At 35.2% G+C, this 13,422-nt stretch overlaps 1 protein-coding gene across 1 annotated transcript in view; it reads right to left on the bottom strand.

Moving 5' to 3' along the window:
• Window positions 1-4,173: 4,173 nt before the first annotated feature.
• DIAPH2 (diaphanous related formin 2) overlaps window positions 4,174-13,422 on the bottom strand; it is a 244,795-nt gene continuing 235,546 nt past the window's right edge. Inside the window, exon 28 of the mRNA XM_059824601.1 lies at window positions 4,174-8,726. Coding sequence (XP_059680584.1) covers window positions 8,662-8,726 — 65 coding nt within the window. The 3' untranslated portion in view covers window positions 4,174-8,661. The remainder of the gene's footprint in view (window positions 8,727-13,422) is intronic.

Here is a 13,422-nt window from a genome sequence, read left to right as displayed (position 1 = left end):
CATAGGGCTCTTGTATTGCACAGAATTCCTCCACATTGTTCAAATGTAACTAAAAATAACCTTTAATTTCTTTTCAATTGTTCTTAACCTTTACAGTACAGAGAAAGCTGAAACATGTAAACAAACTGCTGCAATAATGCCTGCCCAAGCCTGCAGTGTAAAACCGGGACTCTAAGGATGCAACAGCTCCTTGCTTCTCAGGCAGCATCCAAGATAGCAGAGAGCATTCCCTTCCCTTGCTTCGCCTCCCTGCCCTGCTGGGAACGGGCCTACAGCAGCAGCTTGCTTTCTAAAATTCCTTTCCAAGACCTGCCAATCAAAATGCAATGCATGGCTCCTGCACTATTCCAAAGGCATATAACAGGACTTCCCAGGAGCACAGCCTGATGAGCAGATGGATCTGTCTGCTCAAACTGCTCCCTCAGAGGCCCAGCGCTCAAGCCAATCTGCTATGTGTGTGGCCGTGGCTTGGGTCTTCGCTTGGGTAAGACTGGGTTAAAAAGTGAAAACTGCAACGGAAGACTAAAACAGTCACCGTTTTATTGATGTGGATCTTCTTTCCACATCCTTCTCATTCACTAGTCATATATTTTTTCCCTGCGTGTTTCTCAGCTATAATTTCCATGCCAGATTTTGCTGCTTTTCATTTGATGGTGAGATGTTTTACATCACCAATTTTTCTCAAAAAATGGAAAACTAAAAGGACAGAGCTCAAAGCATTTCAAATAATCTCAGACTACTTTCTGGGGAAAAAAAAAAAAAGAAAAAAGAAAAAAAAAAGACAAGACAGCTTTATCACCACTGTAGAAACTGTCTAACCCCACCGTTTACACTTTTTGATTTTACACTTTTCATAAACAGGGAGTAAAATATTTATTTAGACTTAATGATGCCATGACTACTGACTTATATTGCAACACTACTACTACTACTACTAAGCTTTATTCCTAACTGGCAACAATATCCTGTGATGAGCTAAAATTCTCTGAGTTTTTTAAAAAAAAAAAGAAAAAATCACCATCTCAATCATTATCAGTTTATTCTCATGCTTCAAAAAACTTCGCAAAAAAGGCTATTCATTGGGCAGGCTGCTTGGAACAGTGTAAGTACCTCTCTGCCCCCACAAATAACACATTGGCAGACTTCCGCAGTTAGGCAGCCTGCAAGCATAACCTTAATTTCTTAGCACTCAAGAACTTGAGCACAACTCTGGACACTGAAATGCAGTGGAGAACAAAATATTCACACAGAAATATATTGAAATGTAAGAACCCTCTTAGTTTTAACTTATTTATGTTACCTGAAAGGAAAATTATTTTATTAATGTTTGCAAGTGCATCTCCCCCTAAGAAAAAGATGCTGTATCTCTTTCAAGACACGTCACCTAGACACAAAATAAGCTATATAAAATACTGCGTAACTCTATTTTAGGTACTATTTGAAACTCATTAAATCTTGCTCAAATAGTTGTTCGCTGGAATTAAAACTATAGCTTATTGGAAGATACTTCAATTAGTTTCAGGTAAAATACATATTACATTTACACATACGCTGCCTATGATTAAATTGTATCTTTCTTGGCTTAACAGAATTTTGAAATATTTCTGGAAGCACAATTTTCATTTCGCCATTCTATGTTACCACAGCTTTCAAAATCCCACAATCATCATTAAAGTATAACAGATCAATTTCAAAATCTATTATGCACAGTGCCAAATGCATGTAGGCAAATTTGCCTCTCCTGTTTTTCTGTTTGGCTTTAGTACTACTCGTTACGTCTAGCGCAAAGGCCTTTTTACAGGTTTGTCATTACTTTTTGCCTTTATAATCTCATTTCTCTTCATGGCAGTGAGTTCAGTCATTGAATTCTCATTATTTTTTTTATTTAGACAAATACGGCTCTTCTTTAAGTTGACTGATCCTGTACCACTTCAGTAAAAGAACTTTACTTAAATAGGTATAGAATCAAGCCGTGCTGCATTCAAAATGTTATATTCATAGTTCATAGTATATATACACCTTTGGTTAGGACTTTATCTTCTCAAAGTAACCCTGTCCCCTTTTTATTACTCCAGCAGATAAAATACGTTTGAGAAAACGTGATCATTAACAAATTCTTCCACAAATGGAATAGTCTTCCGAGCCACTTCAGGATATCTGCATCACCGAAATGCTAAATCAGTAACAGCCCGATGCGAATCTTTAATGCCACTGAATTGCCCGTTTGATAATTATTCATCAAGTCAAGTCATCCTTGTACTCTCAAAGATTATTTAAAAACATACATTTCTGAATGTTGCAGGATTAACTTCTACAGGTCAGACGTCTGGGTATGTGGGGTTGGTGTAACGTCAGTGGAAGATCAGAATTAGTTTATACCAGATCTGACCAATGCCTTCTCCGGAGCAGGTCTTATTTATTTATTTTTTCTTAAGGACTCAGGCACTTTAAAAAGCAGATAAGCACTCCCAGGGCTTTTCAGTCATCTGTGCCTCACAGATAATTTGCCCCTTAAGACTCAGAGATCAATTATTTCAACGGAAGAAAGTTGGGCACGTTGCCCTTATAAAAACCTGGCCTGAAGACCTGGCTCTACCGCTGCCTCACTGGGAGTACATCTATGGCAGCACACCACAGGCTGACGCAAGCCTGCTCTGCATGTGCCCTGAGCAGGCAGGGTGAGAGCCAGTTGAAATCAAAAAGCTGTGTGATTTTTGTTAGCATGGAGCCTGAGATAATATCCTTTGCCTCTCAGACGCGTTTCTCAGGTTAGCCTCGTTACTACACTAACACAAATAAACAGGTCTCAGTACCTTATGAATTTAAGCAGGCTAAATTAGGGTTTGCTCACAGCCTACAGGCAAAAAACAACCAAAAAAACCAAACCGTATTTGGATTTTTCTTCTTAATCTTAGTTTCACATCTATTGAAAGGGATTAATTATGGCCATTAAGTACTCATCAAATAATTCTGAGCAAATCAATTGAATGTTTTTATAATTTTACTACAGCCCAGTAATATTGACTTCCTTAAAAAAATGTAGAAAGGCTAATTTTGAGATGACGACTAGAAGAAATAATAGAGGGGAGGAGTATAGCTCAAAGTCACAGAAAATATCCAAATGTAAGAAAGCAGTCTATTAAAGTAGCAGAGCGCCATAACTTGCTATCAATCTGAAGTTCACATACAGGATTTCTTAAGCATATGAGGAAGCAACAGAAATAATTACCATTGAGAAAGGTATTAAGGTACCTGCTACTTGTTTCAGGACAAATTCTGCCTGTCAGTCTCCCAATGGCAAAAATATCTGAGAGGAGGATGGGAAACCCAGACTCCCACACTAGAAAGTCAAGAACATTTACCTAAACATAAGCAACAAGAATATGGTATATGTAGGACATCACTACCACATTTTTCTTGACATTGACAATAATAGCATTTACATTTATAGCTGGCACTTAGAAGTTTTCTTTTTTTTTTATGTTAATCCTGTAAGAAAATAAACCTCTACTGCTTCACCATCTATTAAATAGTGCATTCGAACTATAGTTCAGTTCATTAAAAATAAAACGGTGCCTTCGACGAACCCTTGGCATATCGTTTCCACACATAAAAAGTTACTTAAGGAGCATTGTATCAACACGGCTGATCATATTCATTAGAATTCCATTCAATTAGAATCGTAACAACTTATTGCAGAAATTCCGTGCTATCTCTCTATACTGTTGTGCAGTTCAGTCTCTTACGGTGACATCATTAAGTCGTTTAAGGTGCAATATACAGTTTTGAAGGTAAACGTCTGTCACGTTTCTCTTCCGTTAAGACCATTTGGTGACTGAGTGAAGTAAATAATTCGAAAAACACCAACAATAGCCCTTTTATTTGTAAAAATAAAATGGTATCACCATGATTTAATGTTGGGGTTTTTTAATTATGGGGGTTTTTTGGATTATTTTGTTTTTAAAGTCCTCCTCCATTGGAAAAGGCATCTTCTTCCCCAAATTCAAGTCAAATACACTTGACACCTCAGAGAAAAAAAAACAGAGATCCATAAAATGTCAGTAAGCTAAAATGGAAAGTAATTTCAACGTGATAATTCCATATAACAAAAAAGGATTTTGAGGTGATGGTACTCAATAGGCAATAATCATTATAAACAAGTAAAACATTGGCGCACCTAGCAAAATCTTGTTATGTATATCTTTATTACAGTTTTCAGAATACATGGATTAACAATGGCCAGGCTGTGATTTCATCAAATTCCTATTTTAAACATTACATACAAACACAGAGCTGTTTAAAAAATAGAAATGCATGAGTTTTGTCACCTTTTTTTTTTTTTTTGGCATCAGGAGTCATATGACTTCCAAAGGAGAAATCAAATGGTGCACGACAGCAGACTGACTAAGCTGGAATAGATTATTATTCGCATTCAGTGGCATATGTATCACCTCAAACAGTGCTAAAAGAAGCACTACAGGTACAAATCTTTCTCCTTTAACATTCTTCTAATGACATCAGTGGGTGCTGAGTGACAGCTTGCAGGACCGCAGAATTCACAGGCTTACACAAAAGCAGTATGTGATCTGAAATAGAGACACCTGAAGCTGAGAGATTTGGCTTGATCTGTTTTGATTTTTTTATTTATTTACATTTTGTGTGCATGCGTGGGCATGTGTGTAGATACTGCAGAAGAAGAGATGTAGAGATTTCTTACAATACTTATTTTAAAATGAATAACTTGCAAATACAGTATGGCACATAAGAGGTGGGCTTTACATTGCTTTATCACTTAGCTTTTGTTATGCCTGACACCTCTCAGCAATTTGAAGGCAAACATTAAAGTATAATTCAGCCAAGCTTTTGTTTAATGGCTAAGAAGCAATTTACATATATAGGTAAGTTTGCTCCCACATAACTATTACCAGCTTTAAATATTTACTAGCTATATCATTCTCAATATAGGAAGTACTGAATTCACCCATCACAGCAGGATTTGCCTGAGGGATGCAAAAGCCGAACGTTGCAAAGTTTTCTTAATGAAAGCTATAGGAGGATTTCCAGAGCCAAACCTAAAACTCAGCCAGATTCTCAAGAGTTTTGCAAACCATTTGTATACTGTGGGATGAGTTTAAAGTAGGTCACTGATGAATTGTGGTTTGGATAGAAACCATGAAAACATTATGTTTTTTACAGCATTTGTCTGAGGTAGTACATATACCACACACAAAAATGCAAAAATATACAGATATTCATAACTATTTGTATATTACAGAAGGGAATGATGGGAACGCTTGCATTTGTATCTGTACTTTCAGGTAAGAACAGATAATTTTAGATACCATTTTTCATATTGACCACGGTTGTCTGAAACCAGAACAAATTATGTAACAGTATTTCTGGGAATACTTCCTGAAGCTGTTTGTCAATGCCCTCTGAGGCACTAATTTTGTTTTGGCTTTAGCATCAGTTCATAATATGATTAACACTTAAACCAAACATCACTTATGTGCTGGGAAAGGATATTTGTTGAATCACAAACAAACATACATGACAAACTGTGTTGCACTTTTTTTCTCAGTAAACTGCATAAAACTTGAGCAAAAATTGTCTAGTGTCTTTACATTTTTAATCTGTACAGCCAGTAGTTAAGCAACAGAGATGTATATTTGTGTATGATTTAACCATTTCATTCCCATGTCAATTGCAAATTTAGTTCAATTCATTGCAAAGGTAAGGTTATATTCCTCTTAAATAAACTAAGAAATGTAAACAGTGTAAAGTCATAAAAAAAAAAATCTTTTCAGTACTTGTAACTGGTAAAATGTGAATGCAAACAGATGTGCTGGTATATTGTTAACGTAATGTCTCAGAGGACATATAGTGAAAGATAATTAGCAAGAAATTTATGTATGAACCCTCCAGTGATTTTCTTTCTGGGATTACTTTGAATACAAATATAATTTAACTGATATATTTCATTTTTTAAAATTAGAAAATAAGGCAAGTGCATTTCTGAAAAAGGTGCTACTCTTCTACACTTCTAGATAAACATGTGACACCTCTGAAAATTAGATCAATAATAAAAACATTAAAAATATCTGCAATTTAATATAGACTGAAAAAACTATCAAAAGACAAAGTGACCAGCATCGATTTCAGAAAATATTTTAGACTTCATAAATACGAGCACCCTATATTTACATAAATTATCTTCTAAACTAGTTTTCCTTTGAAAGACACTTTTGTTCTAACAGATATGTCCATTAAATTATATAAATGTTTCAAATATGAAAAAAATAGTAGTAAAATAGAAGCATCAGATGATGTTGTTATTTTGGATTTGCTTTTTTTTTTCCCTAAGATTTGGTTCTTGAAAATCTGTAGTCAGCTTTCACAGAGCTTTAAAAAAAAATACAACCCGTGGAAATAAAAACTCGTGCACTAATAATTACTGCTACAGTATAAAGATTCTGTTGTGAGCTTTTGAGTTTTCACATATAAAGATTATACCAATACTTGTAAATCCCAGCAAAATGCTCATTTTAAAATTTGAATTCTAATACACTGTGGATTGTAGTATAAATTTATATAGACATTATGAACCTAATCCTTTTAAACTGGCTTTGTACATTAAGCACGTTTTTATAACTGTTTCATTTTAAAAAGTTATGCTTCAATACAAGGTTGATGTTGACCTTACATGACACAGGATATAATTCTTCATATCTCTTACTGATAAACAGGGAGAGAGAGTCCTGCTGCATGCATTTGTTTTTCCTGAAGTACCATACAACTCTTTCGTTTGTTACTAAAATCACAAAAACCTCCAAAACAGTTTAGGAAAGAGTATTAGTTGAGAGCACACATTTCACTAGGCTTCAGTCGTATTCCTATGTTTAGAGATATAGCAATGGGCAAACCCCCTTTCCTTTGAAGACAATTTTTAAAAAAAATTATTTCAATACTAGATTGAAAAAGAGCTGTATCTTTTCTTACAATAATTGGATATTGATCACTGTAGTTTGAAATTGGGAGAATTTATCCCAAACGAGTCAGATAGTCTTAAGAGCATCTTACCAGAGAAGCAAAAAGGATCTACCGTACAAAGATGCTTGGCTCAAGCAGTAGTGCAAAGTTACACTGCCCCAGTATCAAACGCTCCTCTAGAGCTAGCAGTTTGTGCACAGAAAGCGATGTGACACCTTACCTTCCAAATATTCTTTATATAACATTTAAAAAAAAAAAGTTCCCCATAACACCAGGCAATAAAAGCATTCATAATAATTCATCAATCAGTGAAAAGCAATAATAATTTGAGAACAAGTGCCATCTACTACATAGTATCCGGTTTTTTAAATATCATAGCTGAGCAACATATGAGTAGTTCCACCGGAACTCCCACTGAAAATCCTCCATCCCATCCAGATAAGCAATGAACCTTTAGTAAAAAGGATGGTGAAGACTGACCTGAACACCAAACAGACTGTACATTCAACTAGAGTCTGGGGAGAGATGGGAACTATAGTTTCCCATTGAGTGGCAGAACATACACAGTCAGTGTCAGCTACTAAACTGACTGCTCACCTGAGGTACTGCAGTGCAAGGGGCATGTATGCAAAGTAGAATGGGAGGAGCTTCCCGAAAAATCAGACTGCTGCAATCATTGATCACTGCTATATAGTGCTCCAGGTAGAAAATTTGTTCTTAGCTGCTAAACCCTCAGCATTAAAATCCACCAGTAGAGATCCCGCTACATATTTTACCTGAGAAACAGAGGAAAAACTCAGAGGCAGTGCTGAATAACTTCATAATGTACCTTGTCTCTAAAAACCTACACAAAGGTATTTTTAGCATAATTAAAATAGGACAATCATATTTTCCCCCAAATATCTTTATAAAGAATATATAAGTGCATAATTAGAAAAATCCCTCCTTAGATACAGTTAAAAACATATCCTGCCCTTGATATAATTTAATTTTGGTAAAATCCTATGCTCTGTTTTATTTAATTTTTTTTTTTCAGCAGTGATAAGTAACTATACATCCTCATATCACCAAAAGTGTAGATATGTGGTATATCCTACTTGCAGCCAAAATAGCTGAATCCACTAGGCTTTACATTGAGATAAGATTTTCAGCAACCTGACTGGGGCTATGCGTTGCTTTTTTATGGTTACAAAAAAGATTCTGATAATGTAGACCAGCTCATCTCTGAATTTATTAACATACAATTTTATTATTTTTTCCTTTCATGTCCAAATCAGAACTGCAAATGGAATCCACAGCTGTATTCTTTCAACAAATTTGTATTTTCTTACCCATATAAAACATAACCTAGAAATCCCCAACTCCTTTCATGTAAGTTGCCAGCTTAAAAAAAGAAAAAAAAAGGTAAAAAAAAAGAAAGAACATAAGAAAATAAGATATATATCCTACTGTTTAACACTGTTTACAGATCTTGGTAGTTGGGGTAATAAGATACAGTATGTGGATTATTTAGCAATAGCTTTTAAAATACATAATATTTATACACCTTCTCATTTAATCAATACCAGTATTCCTTTATGATCATTGCCAATTTGTATGATAAACTCTTTTCAAAGCATATCCATTTAATTGTAAATAAAACAATTCACTAATTCTTTGGCATCAGAAGAATCATACAGCTGCAATTGTTCCATTGTGGCGAGAACGAGACCTTTCCAAAGTTACTCGTCTGTTATCTGTAATACAAAGAGAGGAAAAAACAAATCACCATAAGATTTGAAACATGGATAATGCAATGTCAAGAGGTTTTCAAACAGCCCTGAAAATAATTTCAAATTATATGTAAATAAGTAACTAGGAGACTGGATCAGAGAAGTTTCACACTGCAGCTGCCAGACTGAGTTCAAGAGTTCTGCAATCAGCAATAAATTACTTTCTTGATCAGAGAAGCTGGGTGATAAAAGCATGTCCCCTTGGAAACAGCACACAATAACTAAAATCCTGGGTAAAAATCTTATTTTATAAACAATTTATGCACAGAAGTGCTGGAAAAATACATTTCAAGTTTCATGAGAATGTACTGACCAGTGTGGTGGTAAAAAGCCTACCAGATGCTACAAGTATAAAAGCGCTAACACTGTTCACTATAATTTGGTACAGAGTTAAAATTAGAACAGTTAAATCAGCCACTTCCTAAGCATTTCCTGATTGTGCAATGTGAACGACTTTTAGTATAAAATATTACACAGTAATTATTGCAATGAATAATAAATATGTCTCCATCCCAGGAAAACAATCATGAAGTACCAGCCACATTCCTAAATGCCTTTATAGTAAAATTTTAAAGCGATGAATATACACACACGCACGGGCAGAAAATTAATCCTCACTTAGTTTTCTGGAGGTTTTAATCTTTCATTTTTAAAATATGGTCCTGTCACGCCTTTTTTTTTTTTTTCTTTTTTTTTTGGTGACTGCTTACTTTTCACATACCCTTTTCTATTCTCTCATGTCATATTCAGGTTGCTGCTCTTCGTTTGCATCAGTACAGTATCTACATTGCTATAGCATCAGGGTGTCCCAGTATATAGCTGGAACTCCTACGTAGTACTGGAGTATTATAAAACAACAGTCACTTCAGAAGCAAAAAGTCTTGACAGACAAACTGCAGGCAAGCAGGTTTTCTCAGCTTTTTTCTAAATGGGCCAATTTAGCTCTATCTGTTTCCACAGTGCAGCAGACTAGAAAAGCATGTGTTACTGGTACTGCTGTGGGACAGTGCTAAACTTGGGCCAAGGCAGAAGGTTCAGGCATAAAGCATGAGACCCCAACACGTCTGATGAGTAGAAATATATTCTTTGAAAAAGCTATTGACTGAATCACTATGTTGCAGAGATTGGAGCAAAGACCAGTCTGTGATCTCACCAACATACATAAACACCTGAAGGGAGGGTGCAAAGAGGCCAGAGCCAGGCTCTTTTCAGTGGTGCCCAGTTAGAGGACCAGAGGCAATGGGCACAAACGGAAACACAGGAGGTTACTTCTGAAAATCGGGGAACACTTTTTTACCGTGAGGGTGACTGAGCCCCTCAACACGTTGCCCAGGGAGGTTGTGGAGTCTCCATCCTTAGAAACATTCAAAAAATGTCTAGACATGGTCCTGGGCAACTGGCTCTAGGTGACCCTGTTTGAGCAGGGGCGGTAGACAAGATGACCTCCAGAAGTCCCTTCCAACCTCAATCATTTTGTGGTTCTGTTCTAAGCTAACAAAGCTAGAAATGGTCCAAGCACATTAAATAAGGTTCTGGAGAAGACAAAGAAAGTAATCTCTGTAATCTGTTTCTGGACAAAGAACAGAAGATGCCTGTGGAGACTGCATGGGCTCTGCAAAATCAACCTTCCTTTTCCCTGTTCAGTGAAAGTGTCGCCAATGCTATAGGGAATTAACAGCTCCTTTAGCAAGATTATTATTTCTTTTTATAGTTCTGCCTTGCCTCCTTTTCCTAATGAATCTATCCATGCATAAAGTATTCAAATTACCCTAAGTCAATCTGTTTTGCATGGGAATAAATCTCTACACTGGTTGCAGCGTCACTAAGCACTGGAAATTAAAGCACAAAAATGCTGTCTAAAACCCAAGGAGAGTCTTCAACTCAAATGTGCTGCTGTTCCTTTATAACACTGAATAGTAAAGAGTCTACTGATACTTGCACTCAGTGGGGAGAAGTGCCTTCACCAGTAGACTATTTCTTGATATAATATCGAGATTCTCAACGGTACAGGTTAAAAACAGATTAAGAGAGTCTAAGAACTGTTGATTTCTTCAATAATTGTTCTTTTAGATTTTTATCTTTTCTGTTTTCTTTTCATCACGGTAGAGACAAACATTTTCTACAAATGACAGTTCAGATTCTCCTGTAATCGCACAACTGAGCTGGGACTTAAACAAATCACAGAATCACTAAGGTTGGAAAAGACCTGTAAGATCATCAAGTCCAACCATCAACTAACACCACCATGCCCACTAAACCATGTCCCACAATGCCTCATCCACACGTTCCTTGAACACGTAAAATTAAATGAAATTGTAAAAACCAGAAGCATTATAACTTCCTTCTTCAGCTGATGACAAACGAAGTATTTTCCCAATTATTAGGGAAAATTTATGTTTTCTAGAGATAGAAATACAAAACTGGAAAGATTCAAGAGAGACTGGAAAGAAGCACATGGTTCTTCTAACCAAGGAAACTGGGATACAATGATTCAGTTACTACTGGTAAGAAACAATGTCAGCAATTGCAAGAGATTTTTCTGCAAAGCTTAGAGCGCTTTATATCCGAGTGTTTCTAAAACAAAGGCAAATAGGATACAAATTACACTTCGATAATATTTTCAGCTCATTATGAAAAAGGGATGGGAGGATTAGATTTACTTCTATCATCGTGAAAGCTTTAACGTATCTGAAATGTTGGAGGTTAATATAAAGTATTTCTTGTTCTTTACAAAGAGACCTATTTTATTGAACAGTGAATCTGTAAGCAACCTTATGTGTGTATGCATATTTACCTCTGGTTAAAAAAAGAAGCATTAGTATGTGTACATACATATATACATACACATAAGGAAATTACTCATTTCTTCACTAGATGCAAAATGTGCTTGTATACGCATAAACATAATTGTTAGATTAAAACAAAAGGTTTCATATTAGGATCTGAAACTGGATTGGGCTGATATTTCAGTGACTCAAGCAAAAATATGTAAAAATCATGACATTTGTAACACTTTCAACAAACATATTCAGTTATGTCCAACAGCTGTATTTACTTTTTTTAATGTTACAGACCGTATTGAATACAACACAAAGCAAGACTGGCTTATGAACATGACTGGGGCTATTCTAGCATAAAACTACGTATAACACCAACAAATGGTAAAACTGTTCACTTGTATTGCAGGGTGGGAGGGTGGGGAGGGAAAATAAAAGCCAGTAGCAGGAACCTAAGAGTATTTAAAATTAAGCCAAAAATCATTGCCAAAAGGCTCAGGTGTACAGTTTAGGAGCATGTAAAAATGACTAGAAAACATGATAATAACTTCTGTGTGTATCAGTCATGCCTTCTGGGTAACCCATCTACCTACGTAAATGAAAACATTGTTTCTTTAATGTCAGCAGTCCATCTCTTTTAAAAGTAGGCCATTTAAGAAGCTTCCGCAATGCTCATATTATTACAGACATTATAATCTATCTCAGAAATGAACACATGAACTTAAAAATGGCCTCTCAATCAGCTGAACGGACCTTTTCTTGTAGCAGTAAAAGGTAGAGCAATGAAGGATTAAGATGGAAAACAAAGCATATTTTTATATCATAAAATATTTTTATATCATAAAATATTTTTAATCTTTTAGCTAGTTCGATCAAATTCAAATTAAGTAAACATACAATTAAATACTGAGAAATGAAATCAGTAGTTCCTTTTTAGTATAGATAATACTGGAACGTAATCTTGACCATGCAAACTTTACACCTCCACTGGAAGAAATATATGGACTTTGTTATAGTAACAATTACTTGCTGAAGTCTTCTTGCACTCAGTATAGTACCAAGATGGGAATAAATAATATCTACAACATACAAGATATTTCTAGTGGTGCTTTTGATACACACACATCATTCACCACATAATATGAATCTACTGATGTAAAAAAAAAAAAAGCAAAACCACAATAAGCTTAGGGTATAAGTACAATAAAGATATATGCCACAAAGTCAACAAAAAAAAAATCTAAACAGTTATTTTTAGATAATGTATTTCAATTTTATGGAATTTGACAACTTCACCCTTAAGATGTTCTCTTTTATATTCCGTATGTATAAAGCATTAGAAATTACAATCAATTAAAAACACATTGGTAGGAGAGAGGAAAATATTTTTGCAAAAACTATACTCTGCAAAATGTGTTTTTCCTTTCCTTAATGCTCCTTCATTAGTTCTGTTATTAAAAAAGAAGTCTCAATAGCTGCAACAGATTTATTAACTCAGTAGCTTATTATCAACATGGAACTCAGTTATATGAGGAGAAAAATAAATGATATTTTGCAGAACTTCAATACTAAGATTAAGTGACTTTTCCATTTCGCTTTCTTTTTATCCAATCTTCCAGGTAGTAACTTTGGGCTCTCCTAATTATGAAATTTACTTTTTATGAGCAATCAACGCTAGTAATAATATAGATGTTGTGCAATCAAACGGACTAGTCATGAGACTGAGATAACTGATAATAGAAAAAGACACAGTCTACAAAACCATACCTCAAAGGTACTCGATTGGAATTTGTATTATCTTGTAACAACCACAAAAAAAGTTCTCTCTTTGACATGCCTTATATTAAAATTATAAATGTATTATAAACTGGTACCTTGGGCTT

Source organism: Gavia stellata, chromosome 14 (genome assembly GCF_030936135.1).
Source record: "Gavia stellata isolate bGavSte3 chromosome 14, bGavSte3.hap2, whole genome shotgun sequence".
NCBI lineage: Eukaryota > Metazoa > Chordata > Aves > Gaviiformes > Gaviidae > Gavia > Gavia stellata.
This window is presented reverse-complemented; position numbering and strand designations above follow the sequence as displayed.